This window comes from Hevea brasiliensis, chromosome 8 (assembly GCF_030052815.1).
Source record: "Hevea brasiliensis isolate MT/VB/25A 57/8 chromosome 8, ASM3005281v1, whole genome shotgun sequence".
In the NCBI taxonomy this organism is placed as follows: domain Eukaryota; kingdom Viridiplantae; phylum Streptophyta; class Magnoliopsida; order Malpighiales; family Euphorbiaceae; genus Hevea; species Hevea brasiliensis.
The window spans coordinates 10,594,395-10,614,700 of NC_079500.1; the positions used below are offsets into that span (position 1 = coordinate 10,594,395).

Consider the following 20,306-nt stretch of genomic DNA (forward strand, 5'->3'; position numbering starts at 1 on the left):
AATCTTTTGTCAAAGATTCAACTTTTTCTTCAAGAATTCTGTTTTTCTCAAGAAGTTGTTCACACACTTCTTTTGATCTTTGAAGCTCATCATTAACTTCCTTAAATAATTTCATTTGAGATTTGTAAAATTCATTTTCCTTTGAAACCATACTCAATGAAATATTTTCAGATCTTAAAGCACAATTTTCATGAACTAAAATTTTGCATTTCTTTTTAAAAGTTCTATATTTATCATATGTCTTCACAAATGCAAGTTCTAATTCATCAACATTAGAAAGTTCAAGATTTACCTCATTTTCACTATCTTCGATGTGTGAGTTTTCACCTTTTTCTTCAATTGCCATCATACAAGTGTTTGCAGCCTCTTTGTCACTTGTTTCATCATTTGATGAAGAGTCACTATCACTCCATGTTGCCGCCATTGCCTTTTTGCTTTTGTCCTTTCTAAACTTATTTTTCTTCTTCAAAGTAGGACATTTTGGCTTAATGTGGCCTGGTTTGTTACACTCATAACAAACTATTTCACTTGAATGATTTGGAGTCTTTGGAGCATATTTCTTTGTGAACTTCTTGTATTTGCTTCCACCTTTTCTAAATGCTCTTTTGAATCTTTTGACTATCATAGCCATATCTTTATCATCATCACTTGAAGCACTTGAATCATCACTTGAACTAGCTTTAAGAGCAACATTTTTCTTTTTCTCATCTACTTTTTCGGATATGAAAGCTATGCCTTTCTTTTTCTTTTGATCACCTTTATTCTCATCTTTCTTATAAATCATCTCGTGTGCAATAAGAGAACCAATCAACTCATCATAGGTGTATTTTCTGAAATCCTTGGTGTCTTGAATAACAGTAGTCTTTGCTTCCCACGTCTTTGGAAGAGACCTCAGAATTTTCTTTACAAGTTCTTGTTCTTCAAATCTCTTTCCAAGAGCTTTAAGTAGATTTACAAGGTCTGTAAATCTGTTACTCATCTCAGCAATAGTTTCACCAGGTTTCATCTCAAATAATTCATAATCACGGATGAGGAGGTTTGCCTTTGACTCTTTCACCACATCAGTTCCTTCATATGTGACTTCTAGTTTGTCCCATATCTCTTTTGCAGTTTGACATCCTAAAACACGATTATACTCATTAATATCAATAGCACAATGAAGAATATTAATAGCCTTGGCATTTGTAGAAATTTTCTTCCAATCATTATCATCAAATTCAACTTCAGCTTTAGGAATTTGTACAGTTCCTTCACTGGTTTTATAAGGAATATAAGGACCATCTTTAACTATTCTCCAAGCATCAATGTCAACAGATTGTATAAAGTTTCTCATTCTAGTTTTCCAAAAGGAGTAATTTGTGCCATTAAAAAGTGGTGGTCTAGTGATGGAATAACCTTCAGCTAAGGGGGCAGGTATACCAGCAGAATTTCTAGATGAACTAGCCATGTGTGTGTGGATCACTCTAAGGGGTTTAATCCTCAAGCAAGAGAGACAAGCTCTGATACCAAATTGATGTCCCAAAATATGTCCAAGAGGGGGGTGAATTGGACTTAAAAACAATTTTCGGTTCTTGCTCAAAACCTTTGAAAACTGCAGCTAGGTTCAACTAAATTGACTAATGTGAAATATGAACAAAATAACTCTTTTGACAAGTTGATTCAAAGTTAAGCTATATGCAATCAGTATACTGATATAACAGACTATATTAGCATTCAATAAATATATCAGTAATCTGAATAGATTTTTAACACAAAGAACGAGCGAGAATACGGATACACTAACCGATGCAGATTAAACAACAAGCAGATTATATCAGATATCAGCAGATTTAGCAGTAAACTGTTTTTCTCAGATAGCAGCAAGATCAACAGCATATGATATCAATTTTCATATCAGCAAAAGCAAATCAATCATAAAGCTAAATTGCATAAATGTAAAGAGCAAGGGTTGAGAAAATGAACACTGAAATTTTTATAGTGGTTCGGCTTTAACTAGCCTACATCCACTCTCTCAAAGATCCCACTTTGAGTCTTCACTCCACTATTCTTCTCTTTTCAAGGCAAGAGACAAAGCCCTTTACAAATCTTCTCAACAAAGCTTTTACAAGTAGCTTCACACTTCTACCAAGTGTTATCCCAAACACTTTTCACAACCAAGCTTCAATAGGTGCTTGAATGACCTTTCACAAATGATAATAATGTGTTTAAAACTCACTCTCACTCAATACAACAGAATCTATAAAGAAGAGTTGAGTAAATAAGCCAATGATGAGCAATAAATCACTTTGAGCACTTTGAATGAAAGCTTTAAAGATTTTGAACAGTAGAGGGACTTTCATTAAGTGCAAAATGGCCAAAGGAAGGTGTATTTATAGCTTTGGAACGTTTTTTACCGTTGCAGAACTCATTTGAACGTTCTGAATCAATTTCAAGAAAATAGCCGTTATTTTGTCGTTTTCTGCGATGTTGTGCAGAGTTGAAACAGTTAGCATACTTGAGAAAATAGCGAACCAGTTAGCATACTAATATAAGTAGCAAACCAGTTAGCATACCATGAAAACTTTTCTGCATAACTTTCAAAACTATAAAACTTTACACCAAATCATAGTCAAACACTTTTTAGGCCAGTAATGATATTTAAAAGAAAATCTTTTGAGGGATTAAAAATAAGCATCATTGACTTTTACTCCTCAATTCTTTTCACAAGCAATTCTAGAAATTAAAACTAACTTCTATACTAGATGTACCTTCAAATCTGATTTTCAATGTAACCTTGGAAGGTAACCTTTTCTTCTTTTATCTCCTTTGATTCATCCTGTGTTATCCTTAGAATGTCATCCTTTCTTCAAGAGCACGAATCCATCATGAAATCCTTAGTCTTTTTCACAACACTTAAAACAATGTTAGTTTGATTCTAGTTGAGTTTTGGTATCATCAAAATCTATGCTCCTTTGAGCTTGTGGGGTCAACATTTACGAATATGATTTTTTTTAATAAAAAGTAATATTAAAAAAAATATATAAAGCTAAAGCTGAGAAATGCTCTCTTTGTTCAGTATTATTTTTTTTAAGAATTGGCAAAAGAGAACGAATCCAATATGGGAATTGTTCCTAAGAGAGTTGGTGTCAATCAAAGCTTGCTAAAATTCATGGCTAGTTCTTCTATTGGGAGGTCTTTGCAAATTGGGCCAAGTTCATTAAAAAGATCACTTTCTTGTGGGGGGAAATTGTTCTTGTCAAGGTATAGCAGGAACAGAAACTCTGTTCTTCCTCTGTGATGCTTTAAATTTTCCTTTTTGGTGTCTTTTTTTGAGGTAAGGAATCTGCAAATTGAGTTCTTTTTAAACTTCTGCATAAGCTGAGAGTTTTATATACTGCATATACGCACCAAATACTGTATTAATAAAGATATAAGAATTATGATCTATGGATCGGAAAGCGGATGAGGATGTATTTATTACAATACCATGTAATTGTAAGTAAAAACTTTTGTTATTGCAAGTGATTATGCTTTTTTGCTACATTCATAGTTTCAGAAATTTATTTGCTTTAATTGTAGTTCAGTGAACAATATGCAATTTTTAGAGCTGAACATGATCCTGAAACAAAAGCTTTAAAGTTTCAGTTTGATCGAACCCTTATTACAGTGCAATACAACTTTGCTCACAAACATTTGGGTCAGATACATGAAAATTAATGTGAACCATATATATCTGTGAAGGAAAACGTTTAATATTTTCATTGCATTGGGTTTGTTGGATAATTTCTCATTTTAGGTCTTTATCAGCTGTACTAATTGAATGAGTTTAGGCAATGCTTCTTTTCATATCCATCTGTGCTCTTTGGATGAGTTGGCTTTGCATATTTGTATTTCAACAATAAATTGGGTGTCAAAGCAGCTAAATTGTCTTCCACCACCTGACAAAAGGTTTCTGCAACATATCTTGACAGATGAGGAAGGTAGGGATATCCAGAAATGTTTGATAAAACCAGATGAGGCATAAAATTATAAAACCTTACAACATTAAATTGCCTGCTAAATAAATTCAACGTAAGCTGTAGAAACTAAATCTATGAACATTTATTTTGATTTGAAGACACAAACTGAATCAAATGATGCCTAACCATTGCTCATTTAAATGTGCGAGAGCGTAAGAGAAGTTTCTTGTTGTTGATATCACTACTATATCCTTCAACTTCAAGGGAGCGCGATCGCAGATTCTTATCATCCATCATAATATTGGTGATTGCAGGGTTTGTGGAGGTGGAACGAGTCACATACTCTGCACCAACCAGTTCAATATCCACCTCATCCATCTCATCCTGCGGAGGGGCTTCTTTCCTTGCATAGGCTAACCCAACCAGCACATAAAAGTATAGGTTACCACAGCTTAGCACCACTGGCACAAGGTAATATTTATCCAAGCGACTTTCGTTTACAGTATCACCAAACCAGCTTATGGACGCAAACGCACATATCACACTCAAGAACTTTCCAATACCCAGAATACAATCGTTCAATGATGATTCACAATGCTTCATAGATTCATCTACTTGACTATTAAAAAATTCAACTAGCCCAGAATGAACCGTCCCTTCCATGACTCCTAACAACGTAAACTGTGGAAATAGCCATGACATGCTCATTGAATTACTATTATGAATAGAGTTCAATCTGCGAACCCCAACCTTGGAAGCAGTAACACAACATAATATAGAACACACCATCCCCAGACCAATTCTCAACAAAGTAACAAGTTGATGCTTCTCTTTATTTTCCTTCCACTTCTTGGGAATCGAGACCCTGAACAAGCATGAAACTAGGGAACTTACCACTGATTTAAATGCGGGGAAAGCATTTATGGACAATGTCAAGCCAAGGAATTTAATAGCCTCCAAGCTGTCACTTTGCTCAATAAAGAAAGTGGAGCCTGTTGCCTCTACAAGAGCATAGACAAGTAAGGTTGTCCACATGGGTAGCAATGCTAAAAGTCTCTTCACTCGATTCACTTCTTCTACTGAGCAAAGTATCCCTTGCTGCTCTTCTTGGTCGGGAATGGAAGTTTTAGGAATTGCAGCTTTGTCTAAGCACCTGCAAGTAAAATACTTATCAATAATTAATTTTCTATTGAGCGGAAGAGAGACTCGTACGTACAGAAGACAGAACAACATACCTGAAGACTTGAAGATTGGATTGTGAGGCAACAGAAGTACTTCATTGCTATCTTTCTTGAAGTAGCCACTGGCATTAGGAGGGTAATCTCGACGCCTATTCAACATGGCCACCTTAACAACTCTATAGACAATGGAAAGAGGGCTCCCAGTTGGTGTACAGAGGTGGTAAAAGGAGAAGCCAGACCAAAACAATACAGAAGTAACTCCCATCAATGTTGCTGAAACTATGAAAGCTGTTTTATATTGGTAATGGAAAAGTGATGAACTTGTCAAAGAAATCGCGGCACCCATAAAAAAAGCAACAACCCACCACGAATTTGTGTGGACCGTAACTTGGCCATCATCAACAACAATGCTTGTGTTTTCTTCTGTAGGCTCGATTACGTGATCAGCAAGAAATGCTTTTAGAGTACGGCCTGCACCTGCTATGCCCACTGTTATTAGGAATACCGCTAATAATCCAGTCTGAGGAGCAAAAATCAACAGCACCAATCCCCAAATCATTGGAGACATAACAACACATATGTATGATTTTCTATGATTGAGTGTTTATACATCTTGGTGTAAGTAATAAATTACTAGAAAATATACATGATGTACGAATGATTTTCACAAGATAAAGGGGGTGTCTTAATCTAGTAGTGAAATATGAGGCTTGCTGCGACGGGATCCGAATCTCGCGGTTATAATTATATATTATATATTAATTTTATTACTTAATATAATTTTAAATATTTATATATTTAAATAATTAGATAATAATATAAAATTTATTTAAATTGATAAAATTTTGAAATGAATAGGCATTTAAATTTAATATTATAATATGTTATTATATTTTAATACCAAAAAAAATTATTTTATTTTAAATGATCACTAATCCAAATAAAGTCTAAATAATTTTTGTTTAAGAGCTAAAATATGTTCTTGATGCAATAAAATTAAAATTTCTTTGAAAATAGGCCTACTTAATTAAAAAAAAAAACTCTAAACACTTTTCAATTACATATAAATTTTTAATTTGGTTAATTGTGTCAAGATTGTAACATTATTGTTAGTTTTATTCTTTTTATCTAAATTAATCAAAATTCAAATGAAATTCTAATAAATTTATTAATGTTTATAATAAAATTAGTTGCTAATAGTAATTTTTAATTATATTTTTATTTTTAATGAAAATAAAATAAATGAAAAAAAATGTTTATATATAAAAATAAAATTTAAATTTGGGTAAAAGTATATTTTATCAATATTAATAACTTTTTTAGAAAAATAACTTTGAATTTGTAACTAATAAAATGGTTGTTATGCTTGAAATAGAATAAAAATTCAAATTCTTAATTTTAATATTTAGCTAAAGCTTTTTTTTGGGAAAAATTATAAATTTATAATAAATAAAATAGTTTTCATTGAATAGAATTAGAATTTCATATCTGTTTCAGTTCAAACTAAAAAATCAAACCGAACCGAATCAATTTTGTTCAATTGGTATTGGTTCAATCGGTTAGATTTTAAAATTCAATTGGTTCGGTTTTATATTATAAAAATTTCTATTATTTCGGTTCGATTATGTTTTGAAAAGAAAAAAATCGATTAAATCAAACCGAACTGAATAGTAATTTTATATATTCAAATCGAACCAAATTGATTTATTTTTATGAAAAATTTATGAATTATATTTAATTATATATATAAATTGTTTAATTTGATTGATTAATGGTTATTAGGTTCAAACCAAAGTCAAAATTAGACTAAATAACTTAAAAATCAAGTATAAATTAAAAATAATCAAAAATCAAAACCGATTGGTTTGAACCGAATTGAACAGAATATAGCGATTTGGTTCGATTCGATTTTTCATCCATTTCGATTCGGTGCGATTTCTAAAATATATAATTCGATTTTCATAATTTAATTCAGTTCGGTTCAGTTCAGTTGGGTTTGAACCGAATGCTCACCCCTATCTGTACATATATAAATACAAATTTTTTATTTAATTAAATAGTTAATTTTTAATATTAATTTTATAATTATATTAATTAAATAATTAATTTTTTAATAATAATTTTATAATTTAATATTATAAATTTATAAATATTTAGAACAATTAAAAAATAAATTAGTGAAAATAAAATTCAGTGTTTAAGGTTTTTAATTAATTTTATTATAAAAAAACTAATAATTTTTAATGAATTAATAATATTTATCGAATTAAAAATATAAAATTATAATTAGACACTTCGCATGAGCAGAATTACTATAAATTGAAATTATTTATGGATTTAGTGATTGAGAAGTCGTTGCTAACATTATTAGCGACCAATTTGTACAGATAATTTTCGCATTGCAACAAATATTAGCGACAAATAAAAATGTTGCTAAAAGTATTTAACAACTAATTAATATAAATTAGCGGCAAATTGATTTGCTTAAAAATTCATCGCTAATCTCTATTATTAGCAACAAGTACATACCTCTATTGCTATGAATATATTATTGGTATTTTAATAAATAATATAAATCATTAAAAAGCAATATTGCACACCCACGCACGCACGAACGAATCAGAAGAAAAAATATATCAACTCCATTTATCTAAACAAGCACTATAGATCATTTAAAATAATTAAAAAAAGGCACTATAGAATTAACAGAGATGAACTTACAAGCCTGTGGCATGCGGTGGTGCATGCCACCATTTTGAAGCGACCTACGCAGGCCTCTGTTATGTGAACTACGATAAGTCTAAAACTGGTTGATAGGCTTTCTTGTGCATTCACAATTGCTGCAGCTGCAGGAAGAGATCGATGCCACTCATCAACGATATAAGAGACAAACGTCGACATCACAGCAATTTGCGCAAAGCCATGACTCACAATCAAACCTAGAATTCACCCAACCCAAGATTAAGTAAGCTGTTTCTCGAAAGAAAATCCACAGCGTATTATAATATAATTAAATACGTGTGATGAAGAAGACTGGCTTGTAGATCTTAGCCCACTCCGTCGCTCGGCCCTTGAGACTCGAAAGCGAATATCTTCTAATGCCAAAGATCATTTTCAGATGACTGAAGCGAAAAGAGAAAAGCACATTGTAGTTGTCGCTCATGATTAACTTACCTTAAATATTTTTATTGGTATTATCGCTTAATGGGTGATAAATTATTGCCTTGAAAATATTTGAATGGTTGCCAAATTTCTCCATCTCTTTCTTGAAACAGGCACGGCGGTTTCTTGCAAGGTCACCAGCACGTTCAAGTTTGAGCCCATCTTTCTTGCTTGCATTGACTGATGAGAAAGGCAAAAAAAAAAAGCCAGGCTCAACGCTTCCAAGTAGTTTCCTTTGAAAGAGGCAAGTTGAATGGTCCAAGCATCACCAATTGTGAATCCACCTGAAATATATAGTTGAATGGTCCAAGTGTCTCCAATGTGTGAATCCACTTAGGGGTGAGTAGATTTCGGTTTGAACTGAAAAACCAAACTGAACAGAGTCAATTCGGTTCAATCGGTTTAGTTTTAAAATTTAATCGGTTCGGTTCGGTTTTATATTATAAAAATTTCAGTTATTTCGGTTTGGTTCAGTTTTAAAGAGAAAAAAATCGGTTAAACCGAACAGAACCGAATAGTAATTTTATATATTCAAATCGAACCGAATCGATTTTTGAATTAGTTTATTTTTATGGGGAATTTATGAATTATATTTATATATATATAAATTATTTAATTTCATTGATTAATGTTTATTAGGTTCAAACTAAAGTCAAAATTAGATCAAATAACTTAAAAATTAAGTCTAAATTTAAAAATTAATCAAAAATAAAAACCGATCTGTTTGAACTGAGCGGTTTGATTCAATTCGATTTTTTATCCATTTCGATTCGATTCGATCTCTAAAATATGTAATTCGATTTTTATAATTTAATTCGATTCGGTTCGGTTCGGTTTGAACTGAATGCTCACTCCTAAATCCACTCACTCTTTTAAAAATGTCATTGATTCATAAATTATCATTTACACAGCACATTTATACATGGACAGACGGTAATAAAATTATCATGTAAAAATGTTATTTACGAATATGATTTTTTTTTTCTTTTAATAAAAAGTAATATCAAAAAATATATAAAGATAAAGCAAGGAGAAATGCTCTCTTTGTTCAGTATTATTTTTTTTTAAGAATTTTTTATTTTTTCTTTATTTTTTAAAAAAAGATTAGGAATATCTTTAATCATATAAAAAATAGGTAAAAAACCTTTTTAAACCCTTGACAATTACTTTTAAAATTAAATAATTTTTTATCAATTTAGATGATTGTTTTAAGTCCCTGACGATTACTCTTAGAATCAAATAAACTCTTATCAATTTAGTTTATCCTTTTAAACCCCTGACAATTACTTTTACAATAAAATAAGTTATTGTTAATTTAATTGATCCATTTAAACTCTTATGAATTTAAAATTCACTTTTACAAGCCCATACTCGATGCTGTGTGTTCTCTGTTGAACGTGAGTCTAGTGTGCGTAGTGCCATTGGGTCATATAGTGCATAAAGCTGCTCTTCTACATCCAGCAAGGGACATGCAGAAAAGCACTGAATTCAGTACTAGGTGTAACATCCCGTGCGGAAGGAAGATCTTGGCTGGAGCAATCCTCTGGGAGGGATAAGGCTCACTGGTGACCTTGTCCAAATGGGGGCTAGCAATGAATCGAGTCCCACATCGGAAAAGGAGGAAAAAGTGAAGGGCCTTATAAAGTGGTAAACCTCTAACCTGGATAGCGCGCTTTTAAGCCTCAAAGAAAGGGTCCAAAGGATAAAGCCGTGAGGTCCATTAGGCCAGAGCGGATAATACTATCTAGTTCCAAGAGGGGCGTTACAATATGGTATCAGAGCTGCCCTCCCTCAGTATAAGCTGGTAGGCCTGTGACATCCCATGCAAAAAGTAAGATCTCGGTTGGAGCGGTCCTCTGGGAGGGATAAGGCTCGCTAGTGATCTTGTCCAATTGGGGGCAAGAATGAACCGAGTCCCATATCAAAAAGGGAGGGGAAAGTGAAGGGCCTTATAAGGTGAACCTCTAACCTGGATAGTACACTTTTGGTCCTCAAAGGAAGGGTCCAAAGGATAAAACCATGAGGTCTATTGGGTCAAAGTGGATAATACTATCCAGTTTCAAGAGGGCCGTTACACTAGGCATGCTGAATGGCAATAATAGTGTACAATTTTCAATTATTTGTCTTCTATTAATAGAATTAAGTTAGAGAGAGAGAGAGAGCAGTAGAGAGTTTAGCTCTTAAGTTATGTAACAAAAATGGATGTCAACTAAACGTGCGTCCATTACATGTAAGTCAGTGATTAAGATTAGACCTCTTTGATCGAAATTTTCAACGTTTTGACTCAAGAGTAATTGTCAATGGCTTTAATGGATCAACTAAATTGATAAGGGTTTATTTGATTATAATAATAATTATTAGGGGCTTAAACGGATCAATAAGGATTTGTTTTACTCTAAAAGTAATTGAGTCTTTTTGCCTACCAAATAATTTCTCACTCATATACTGTATTTTTTTCCCACAAGTGCAACACGAAAATGAAGACCCAAGTCACGCAGGACCAAAATCAATTTCCTATCCTTAAAAATAAATGTCCTACTCCAGCCTTTTCCTAGTATAATATATCCTCATTACCGTTGATACATGAGAATTGTTATACCTCCTGCCTTATCCGATTTGTTATTTATAAAGAAAAATTATTATTTGGTTGCTGAGTGTGTGTGTGACGTAGGTGTGGTTCCTTGGATCTTGGAAAGATGGATGTCAGGTTCTTTATTAACTGAAACTGAAGAATAAAGTGAGGCCTGGTGACTATCTGATAGTTACTCCGGCACTCAAATCAATAATTGAGTTCTTATGATGAAAATGAAATAATAACTTTTCACTTAACGTAAAGACATACTTGGATAATCCTTTAAAACCTACTTATGTAGGGATGAGAAACAGCCACTATGAATCATGACTGAATCTTTTGTCATTTTCTAATTTGTATATAACGGTATGCTCCTTGATTAGAGTGCTTATTAGTCATTTTCATGACCAATGGTGATCAAGTGGCTTTCTAGTTTTGACTTGTACCAACTTCATAAATAGCCAAAGAAACTATTTCACAGAAAATGGATAGGTGTTAGTAGTGGGGCACTGGCTGGAACCTGTGCTAGAGGTGAATTCAAGGCTCTAGATCTCCAAATAGAATCATCCAGTGGAGGAAAAATTTATGGATTTCTCATGTTCACCTCTTCTTTATTCAGCTCTAATTAATAAATATTCATACCGCACAAACAACAGCTCATAAGGCTATTTCAATTGCTAGAATTTTCGAGAAGTAATGGACTACGAATTAACAAAATCACACCAAGAGATCTCTAAATCGTAAATGTAAATATAAACTTTAAATTAATCATAATTATTATATTAATGATCATATTTCCATTCAATTAAATGATATACCAATAGTGATTATAATAGTCTTACCCTAAGATAAAAGGGAAGAAAATGAATGGATTTAACAAGTATATATACATTTTTATTTGTAATCATCAGATTCAAAAACACCATATTCATAATTCTCAGTTATAGTCTTTCTGAGAATTTCAGACAATTTGGAGAACAATTCAATATTCAGTGTACACTGAGCAGGCGGTGTCTCTCTTTTTGATCTTCTCACATCACAACTATTCCTCTGAAAACATTTCTTTAATCCTACAAAATAATAACAAGACACAATATTTACGAGATAGACACTCGATCATGGATCAAATGTCACCTAGCCAATAATTTCATTAGTAAAAATGACGTAGAATAGGAAATGGGAGATTGATGATGTCTATTGATTAATCTAGCTAGCTAGGATGAAAGAAATCAGATATATATTTCTTCCTCAAACATCTATATATGAAGCATATATTAAGGGCTACTCTAGCTATAACAAAATAGAATTAAAGCACCAGCCTCCAAGTACACTCTTCACTCTTCGTGGAGGATGACCACTGTTGGGAATGTTGGATGTCCTACATCAGAAATAAATAAAAAAGAGCAAGACAATATATAATAAGAGGAAATTAAGTCAAATTAATTTTAAAAAGAAGAAAATAAATCAAATTAATTTAAAAATAGATTAAAGGGTAATGTGCTCAGCTTTTTTTTTTTTTTTTTTTAATTTAACATGGTATTCGAGTAGTGGTGTAGTCATAATTTGAGATTAAAGACAATGTAAAATTTAGAAATTAAAATTTGATTTAAATTTTAGAATCACAATTAGAATAAATATTTTTCGTAAATATTTTTCGTAATTTAATTTAATAAAAAGTCGAGATTTAATTCCCTTTGAAATGTTACTGTAATAGAAATACTATAATTGAAACCAATATTAAAATATGAAATTCAATTATCCAAGTAGTGACGCAGTCATAATTTGAGATTAAAAGCAATGTAAAATTTAGGAATCAAAATTCGATTTAAATTTCAGAATCACAATTAAAATAAATATTTTTTTGTAATTTAATTCAATAAGAAGTCAATATTTAATTCCCTTTGAGATGTTACTGTAATAGAAATACTGTAATTGAAATCAATATTAAAATATGAAATTCAATTGAATTTCATATAACTCATGTTTATTATAATTTCTTAATTATTAAAATTCATTTACCTTTGCTTTTTAAAATACCTTAAATGGTAAAGAACAATTTTTTTTGGTTAAATTGTCCGACTATAAAAAAAAAAAACATGAGACAATAATATATTTGTTAAATTATTTAGTTATCAAATTAAAAATTAGTTTTGTAACACCCCAAAATTTTAAATTTTATGAGCATTTTTGGTATTTTAATTTTATTTAAATTTTAGGAATTTTTTTGAGATTTTTCGGATTTTAAAAATCGGGTTCGATTTTCCGAAAATATAAACTTTGATGATTTTTAAAAATTAATTTAAAGACCACGTGGCAAAACTAAAAATATATTTGGAGTCTACGTATTTTTCTGAGTTTTCTGAAATTTTTTCGAAATTTTTGGACCTCGTTTTCGGTCCCGAGGCAGAGTAAAAATTCAAAATTTTTTATCTTGAATCGGACCGGCCGAATCGAACCAGACCGGATCGGACCGGTCGAATCGGACCGGCCTTTTCCTTCTTCTTCTTTCCTTCCCCGCGCGCGTCGACCTCCTTCCCTTCTCTCTCTCTCTTTTCTCTCTTCTCTTGCCCCTGCCGCCGGCCAGCCACCTCCCCCTGCCACCCCAGTCGACAGGCGCCGCCACCCAGCCTCCCCAGCCAGCCGCCCGCCGCCCCAAACGGCCGGAAACCGAGCGCGAATTCCCTCCCTCGCGCGCGCGGCGTTTCGGCTTCCCCGGCCAAAATCTGGCCGATCCGGCTACCAATTGGACCGGGTCTTGTGTCTAAAATCATCTACTCGACGAGAGCTTTCCATAGACACCAAGAACACCGAAATCCATCAAGCGGTTTGTCCGATTTTTGCTCGGGAAATTTTTAGCCCATTTCGACTTTTGGGCTAGATTTCTCGAAAACCGTGAATCCCACGAGAAAACCGTGAATCCCACGAGAAAACTGAGGGTACCAGCACGCTCCACTCGTCGAGAGCTTCGCGGCGACATAAATTTCAAATTTTTCCGTCACCGTTTTTCAGTGGGTCCCACGGAACTTCGCAGTGTTTTTCCGAGCATTTAATGAGCTTAGAAAATTCTGAAAAATTTATGTACTAACCCCCGTGTTATGGGCTTCGTGTAGGTATTTTCGATTCGCGGAAATTCGACAGTTGACCGGGTCTGCGAAATTCCAGCCAGACAGACCCGTTACCGGAAAAGTCTCCGAATTGCACCGAGGTTTTGGCCACCCCCCCCATTGTCAGATGACCCGAGCGGCTCCCCGAAGTCGGAATCGGCAAAGGTAAACCCGAACCTTGTTTTTACGTAATTTTCTAGTGCTTAAATAGAATTAAAAATCCATAAAATATTCGTGGTAGCTTAGAAAATTATGATTCTTTTTGCAATCGCTTAGTAATATTGCTAAGGACCGCGGGGCAAAGTTTTAGAATTTTTAGAGCTGATTTGGGCAGTTTTTGCAAAAATAGTCAATTATAAGGACTAAATTGAAATTTTACATATTGTGATGGATGATTGATTTGATGGGCCCAGGAGGGGCTGTGTGATGGGATTGAGTTGTGGACATATGGATTGTGAATATAGAAGTGTGTTTTGAGCCCTTTTGCAGGTTGGGTAGGTCCTAGGTATAGGGGAGACTCTGCCGGATTTTCGGCACGACTTAGGACGTATTGGTCTTTTTCTTTGTTTGTATTGAGTCAAATTTATTAAATGATTGTAATAAAATTGTCAGGTGAGTCGGGACAGCCTTCTTTCTCCGCCCAGCCGCCTCAGTGACCATCGTCAAGTCTGTGAGTAAAATATTAATTTTAATTGTAATTTCGATATTATTATATGTTCAAGCATGCCCATGCATCACTTATATGTATATATTTATGTAGTTAAACTCTAGGCACTATTTATGTTGCATTCATAACTGTTAGCGTGCCATGGATGTTGTTGTGGTAATTTGGAGCAGTGTGCGTGCGTTGGCGTGCGTGTGATGTGGTGTGGACTATGGATAGGACGGGTAGACACGGCTTGAGATCTTCGCTGGGACCCGGTCCTTCGGGGTAGACACGGCTTGAGTTCTTCGCTGGGACCCCGATTTGGTTATTAAGTGGAAGTCCGAGCTGAGTTCTTCGATGGCACCAGGTTAGATTTAAGAGAGCTGTATAGGGGATCAGCTCCCATATATTATGATTGATGTTACAGGGTGCGTGAGTGCTCCAAATTTACCTTTTTGATGTTATGATGTGAAAATGTTGTTGATGTTGCATTTCACTCTACAGGGTGCATTAGTTTTAGATAGATATAGAGATTATGGTTAAAATTGATATTTTACTCTTTGAGTCGAACGCTCACTCCTATTCAATATTTTTCCAGGCCACAGGAGGATATTTTTGAGGTTAACCTGCTTCCTTTCCTCGCAGGTTGTTTATCAATATTTGTGTAATTTTATTTACTCATAGAATTTCCGCATGTGTTAGAAATGTTTATTTGATTTGGGTCTGTAAACTAAATTATTATTGTGGACCTGTAAAATTATTATATGCATGTTTGATGGACTGGATGAGGGAGTTGAGCTCCCATTTATCATTATGATGATATGAGTATGTGGAGGGTGAGCTGAGCTCCCCAATGGATTGTTTATTGTGTTTACAGGTCGGGTGAGTCAAAAACTCCCGGTTGGTAGGTCCATTTTATGGCCGGACTCTGTCCGGTTGGTTTCTTGAAATTGGGCCCAAATGGGCATTAGAGTTGGGTAAATGAATAGTTAAGGCTTACTACGGGCCTCGGGGGCTTTAGGCTGGCCCAGGTCCTAGTGCCGGTCCGGCCCATGGGTTGGGTCGTGACAAGTTTTATCCACTTTAAAATTAAAAATCATTAAAAGAATATGATGAAATTATAAACAGTATTTCTTGTTAGCACAATAAGAAAAAATCAAATTAAAAAAAAACCTATAATTTTAATAATTCAAACCAAATATAACAATAATTATTTATCTAGATACAATTCCAATAAAAATAAAATTCAAGAAATACCCATATATAAAAATCACAATAACTTTATTATAATAATATGGCATTTAACAATTCCATGGATTGATGATAATTATTAGAATTAATAAAACTTTACAATTTTGACATAAATTATTAAAAATTTTTATGTTTTATTACATTTATAAGAAATATTAAAATTGAGATTAGAGAAAATAAATTTATAAAATAGATTTGAGTATTTTATAAAAATATATACAACTATAATAAGTTCTTTTAAAAAAAAAAAAAGAAAGTCAAGAAATAAAATTACAAGAAAATGAAAAAACTAAATATAAATACAAATTTATTATTCTGGTTCCTAAATCTAACAATTGAATTTTATTTTTTTATCCTTTACATTTTTTTTTAACTTTGTTTGTTCCTTTATTTATCTTTTTTTTTGAGTTATTATTTAAAAAGATAAATAAAAAAACAAATTTTAAGTGTTTTTAAGATAGAAAGAGGACCAAAATTAAAATATTTTTTATTATTTTATTTTTGTCACAATTTAAAGAAGGCAAGAGGGTAAATATTAAAATTTAAGGAAAAATTTCGTAATTTTAATATGTTTAAACATTTTTTTGAAGAAAAAGTAAGGGGGTAACTAGCCTCTTTAGTTCAACGTGGCTTCGCCAGCGTATGCGAGGCCAAAGAAAATTTGTAATCTTTCTTTTCAAGAATTTTTGTTAAAAAACATATTTTTGCAAACAGAATATTTTTAAAATTATTGATAGAATTGTTGAATATTTATTAGATTTGTTGAGTTTAATTTTTAATTTTAAGGTGAGGTTAAAAGAGACAAAAATGAATTGATTCTATTTCTTATTATAATTTTCCATTAAATTTTATATTCTCATTGTTGTGGTTTTTTGGGAAAGAAAGTAGAGAGATAAGAGAAATCAATTTTGTAGCTTTTTATAAATTTCATGGAATAAATTGTAAAACTTCAGGCTTTAATGCTAGAAGTGTTAGAATCTAATTCAAATATATTTGATTTAATTTTTATTTTTAAAATTATTACATTTCAAATTTTAAGTAGTAATCAAATCTTAAGTAATGATTAAAATTTAGATGAGATTTTTATTTTATTTTATTAGATTTAAGTGATAAATAAATAACACATCAATTAATAAAAATATTTTTTATTCTTCTTAATTAATTTTTAATCCAACAATAGTATCAGAGCCTCAATTATTTTATGGGCAAACCTTTAAGTGCTATATAAATAACAAATCAATTAATAAAAATGTTTTTTATTCTTTCTAATTAATTTTTGATCCAACAGTAGTATCAGAGCCACAATTATTCCATGGGCAAACCTTTAAGTTCTGATTCACCAATGTTCTCAACCAATTCCAGGAGAAAATTATCAAATATGGGCTATCAAAATGAAGTCCTATTTACAAGCTTTTGATTTATGGGATTTAATAGAAAATAATACAGATCTTACTCCACTAATAGAAAATCTAACTCTTGCTCAAATAAAAATTCACAATGAGGAGAGAGCTAAGAAATACAATGCAAAAATTTATATAGAATCTTCGGTTTATGAAAACATTTTCATAAAGATTATAGCTTGTGACAATGCAAAAAAGGCTTGGGATTTGCTCAGGAGAAGTATGAAGACAATGATCAAACAAGGTTCATGTAAATTTTAAATTTCAAAATAGAATTTGAGATTAAAAAAATGAAAGAGTCTGAAAATGTTAAAGATTATTGCACTAAGCTCGTGTTCATAGCCAACAAAATTAGACTGCTTGGTGAAAAATTTCTTGACAAAAGAATTATAGAAAAAATATTTATTAAATCTATACTTCAGCCCATATAAAAATGCTATCAACAAGGCTTGGTAGGTAGGCAGCTAACGATGGCAACTGGTGAGTACCTGTGGTGTTCTTTTATCCAAATTTTATCCAAGATGCTCTCTCACTTTCTTCTTTTATGGAATAACTTTGATGCCAAAAATCTCAGTTTCTAAAAATCAGGCAGCCATCACATATATAATTTGTCTTTTCCCCACAGATTTCCAACATCTTTCATTATTTTCAACAATTGACGGATTACATTACTGAGTTCACTTCTTAGCTTTCTTTATTGTTATGCAATTGTATCCCAATACTTCTTGCATATAATTGATCACTGTTTCACCAGAATCTAATTCACTCGGCAATCAGCCTTGTGTGTGTGTCTCTCTCTTTCTCTCTCTGCCCCCATGGCTGAAACAGCTCCACTGGTTGCCACCCAAGCATCTCCTACAACACCATCCAAGAGAATAACTAGCATCATCAAACTACTAGTTGAGTCACCTGGTCTCACCAACATCCCATCCACTCACACTTTCACCCTCAATTCCCATGACCAAGTAGTTTCAGACACAGAAGAGCCTGTTCCTGTCATAGACTACTCTCTTCTTATTTCAAGTAGTCCTGATCAACGGTCCAAAATCATTCATGACCTTCGCAAAGCATGTCAGGATTGGGGCTTCTTCATGGTATAACTTTTTTTTTTTTTACAACTGTTTTTCTTTAGTTTATTTTTTCACCCTTTTGCCTCAAGTGTTTAAAAGTTTTATTGATTCCAGGTGATCAATCATGGAGTACCAGAGAGACTAATGAGATCAATGATTGATGCATGTAGAGAATTTTTTGATCTGCCGGAGGAGGAGAAGCAGGAGTATGAAGGTAAGCATGTATTAGACCCAATACGGTGTGGCACCAGCTTTAATACTTCAGTGGAGAAGGTCTTTTGTTGGAGGGATTTTCTCAAGCTCTTTGTACATCCCGTGTTTCACTCACCCAGCAAACCTGCTGGGTTCAGGTAAATATTGCTACCTTTCTTAATAACCTTAGCAAACAGGAGAAATGAAATTATAAACAAAAATAAAAAAAATTCTGACAATTTATGAGCTGTAGTTGATTCATCACTGGTTGTCATGACTGACATCATGTGGAACTGTGGGTGAATCCAATCCATAAAACTTCCATCTTCTTGTTGGATATCATGCACTGGACATGATTGTGATAGCCCCTTTCATTCTTGTCTTTTTTTGCTGGAATGTTTGACTTTTTCTGATTAATGATCAATATCCACTTGGTATATGATAAGGGGGTTAAACATAAAATGACAATTCATGAACTCTAGCAAGTTGCAACGGCTAAAATTCGTGGAATGTAGAAGGCTAATGCTCTAATTTTTGAATCAACTTTATTGATGTAGTGAGAATCTGTTAGAATACTCCAAAAGAGTAAGAGAAGTAGCAAGAGAATTACTAAAAGGGATATCAGAGAGCTTGGGATTGGGAACAAATTACATAGACAAAGCAATGAATTTGGAGCAAGGCCTGCAGGTCAGTATAGCAAACTACTACCCACCTTGCACACAACCAGAACTTGCAATGGGCCTGGCCTCTCACTCGGATCATGGCCTCTTGACCATTCTAATACAGAATGGAGTTAGTGGCCTTCAAGTGCAACACAAAGGGAAGTGGGTCAATATGAATGGCTACCCCAATTCCTTTCTGGTTAACACAGGAGATCATCTTGAGGTGCAAGCATTTCCTGCCTTGCTTATTTTAGAACTTGAAAAATATTATGCTCATTGCCTCTGTTGAAACATCATTTTCTTTGCTATAGATTTTGAGTAATGGAAAGTACAAGAGCGTTGAACATCGAGCGGTTGTGAACAAGAAAGCTGCAAGAATATCCTTAGTCATGGCACATGGACCTTCACTAGATTCAGTCGTTACTCCTGCACCAGAGTTGCTAGACCGAGAAGGGAATGCACCAGCGTATATTGAAATGAAGTATGGGGAATACTTGGAGCTTCAGCAAAGCAGCAAGCTGGATGGGAAATCCTGCTTGGATCAAGTACGAATTTGAGGTCTAGCTGCCAAAGTATTGAAGCCTGATGGTGTTGGGAGTTTTCCAAAATAATTGTTACTTGTATCTTAAACTATGGTGTTTCTTTGTGACCTGAACTTTATATTTCGCCAAGAGAAATCCATACATTCGTACAAAGAAGTCTGTCGTTCCTCATTGGCATTGCTCTCTGGTATTATAATTGTTACTCTGCTGCCGGTGGCAGAGACTTTTATCTTTGTTGTTCTACCACAAAAAAATTCGCAGTTGAGAAGGGGATTTCTCTTGTTTTGTCTCTCGGGGGCGTCATTTCCTACTTCTCTGGTGAGCTCCGGCAAATCTAGAAAATTAGAATCAGGCTTCAAAATTAAATGTGCTTTAATCATGTGTTGAATATATGTAACAAGTGACTATGGATTTGTTGCAAAGTGCTAGATTGAGAGACAATGCCAATGCCCGATTTAAATGTCCCGCTAGCTCAACTGAAGTTTCAGACTACAAGAAAAAATGACTATGCAATGAGAGTTGCTTCTTTACAGTATTGCTATTTGGTTTATGCCAAATATTGCTTTTATTTTCTTGGCACAGATCC

At 33.2% G+C, this 20,306-nt stretch overlaps 2 protein-coding genes across 3 annotated transcripts; one reads left to right on the forward strand and one right to left on the reverse strand.

Moving 5' to 3' along the window:
* Positions 1 to 3,840: 3,840 nt before the first annotated feature.
* LOC110637937 (protein NRT1/ PTR FAMILY 5.6-like) lies at positions 3,841 to 5,779 on the reverse strand. Its single transcript, XM_058151264.1, has 2 exons — positions 5,170 to 5,779; positions 3,841 to 5,091 (listed from the first exon to the last, which is right to left on the reverse strand). The coding sequence occupies exons 1-2, from the start codon at positions 5,685 to 5,687 to the stop codon at positions 4,131 to 4,133; spliced, it is 1,479 nt and encodes a 492-aa protein (XP_058007247.1). The 5' UTR covers positions 5,688 to 5,779; the 3' UTR covers positions 3,841 to 4,130.
* An 11,924-nt stretch (positions 5,780 to 17,703) lies between these two features.
* LOC110637928 (2-oxoglutarate-dependent dioxygenase 19) lies at positions 17,704 to 20,255 on the forward strand. Of its 2 annotated transcripts, XM_058151262.1 has the most exons (5): positions 17,717 to 18,348; positions 18,439 to 18,674; positions 19,074 to 19,203; positions 19,303 to 19,401; positions 19,490 to 20,255. In XM_058151262.1, the coding sequence occupies exons 1-5, from the start codon at positions 18,070 to 18,072 to the stop codon at positions 19,733 to 19,735; spliced, it is 990 nt and encodes a 329-aa protein (XP_058007245.1). In that variant the 5' UTR covers positions 17,717 to 18,069; the 3' UTR covers positions 19,736 to 20,255. The 2 variants fall into 2 exon arrangements, with proteins under 2 accessions (XP_021644005.2, XP_058007245.1); XM_021788313.2 differs by having other exon boundaries at positions 17,704 to 18,348; positions 19,074 to 19,401.
* Positions 20,256 to 20,306: the final 51 nt, after the last annotated feature.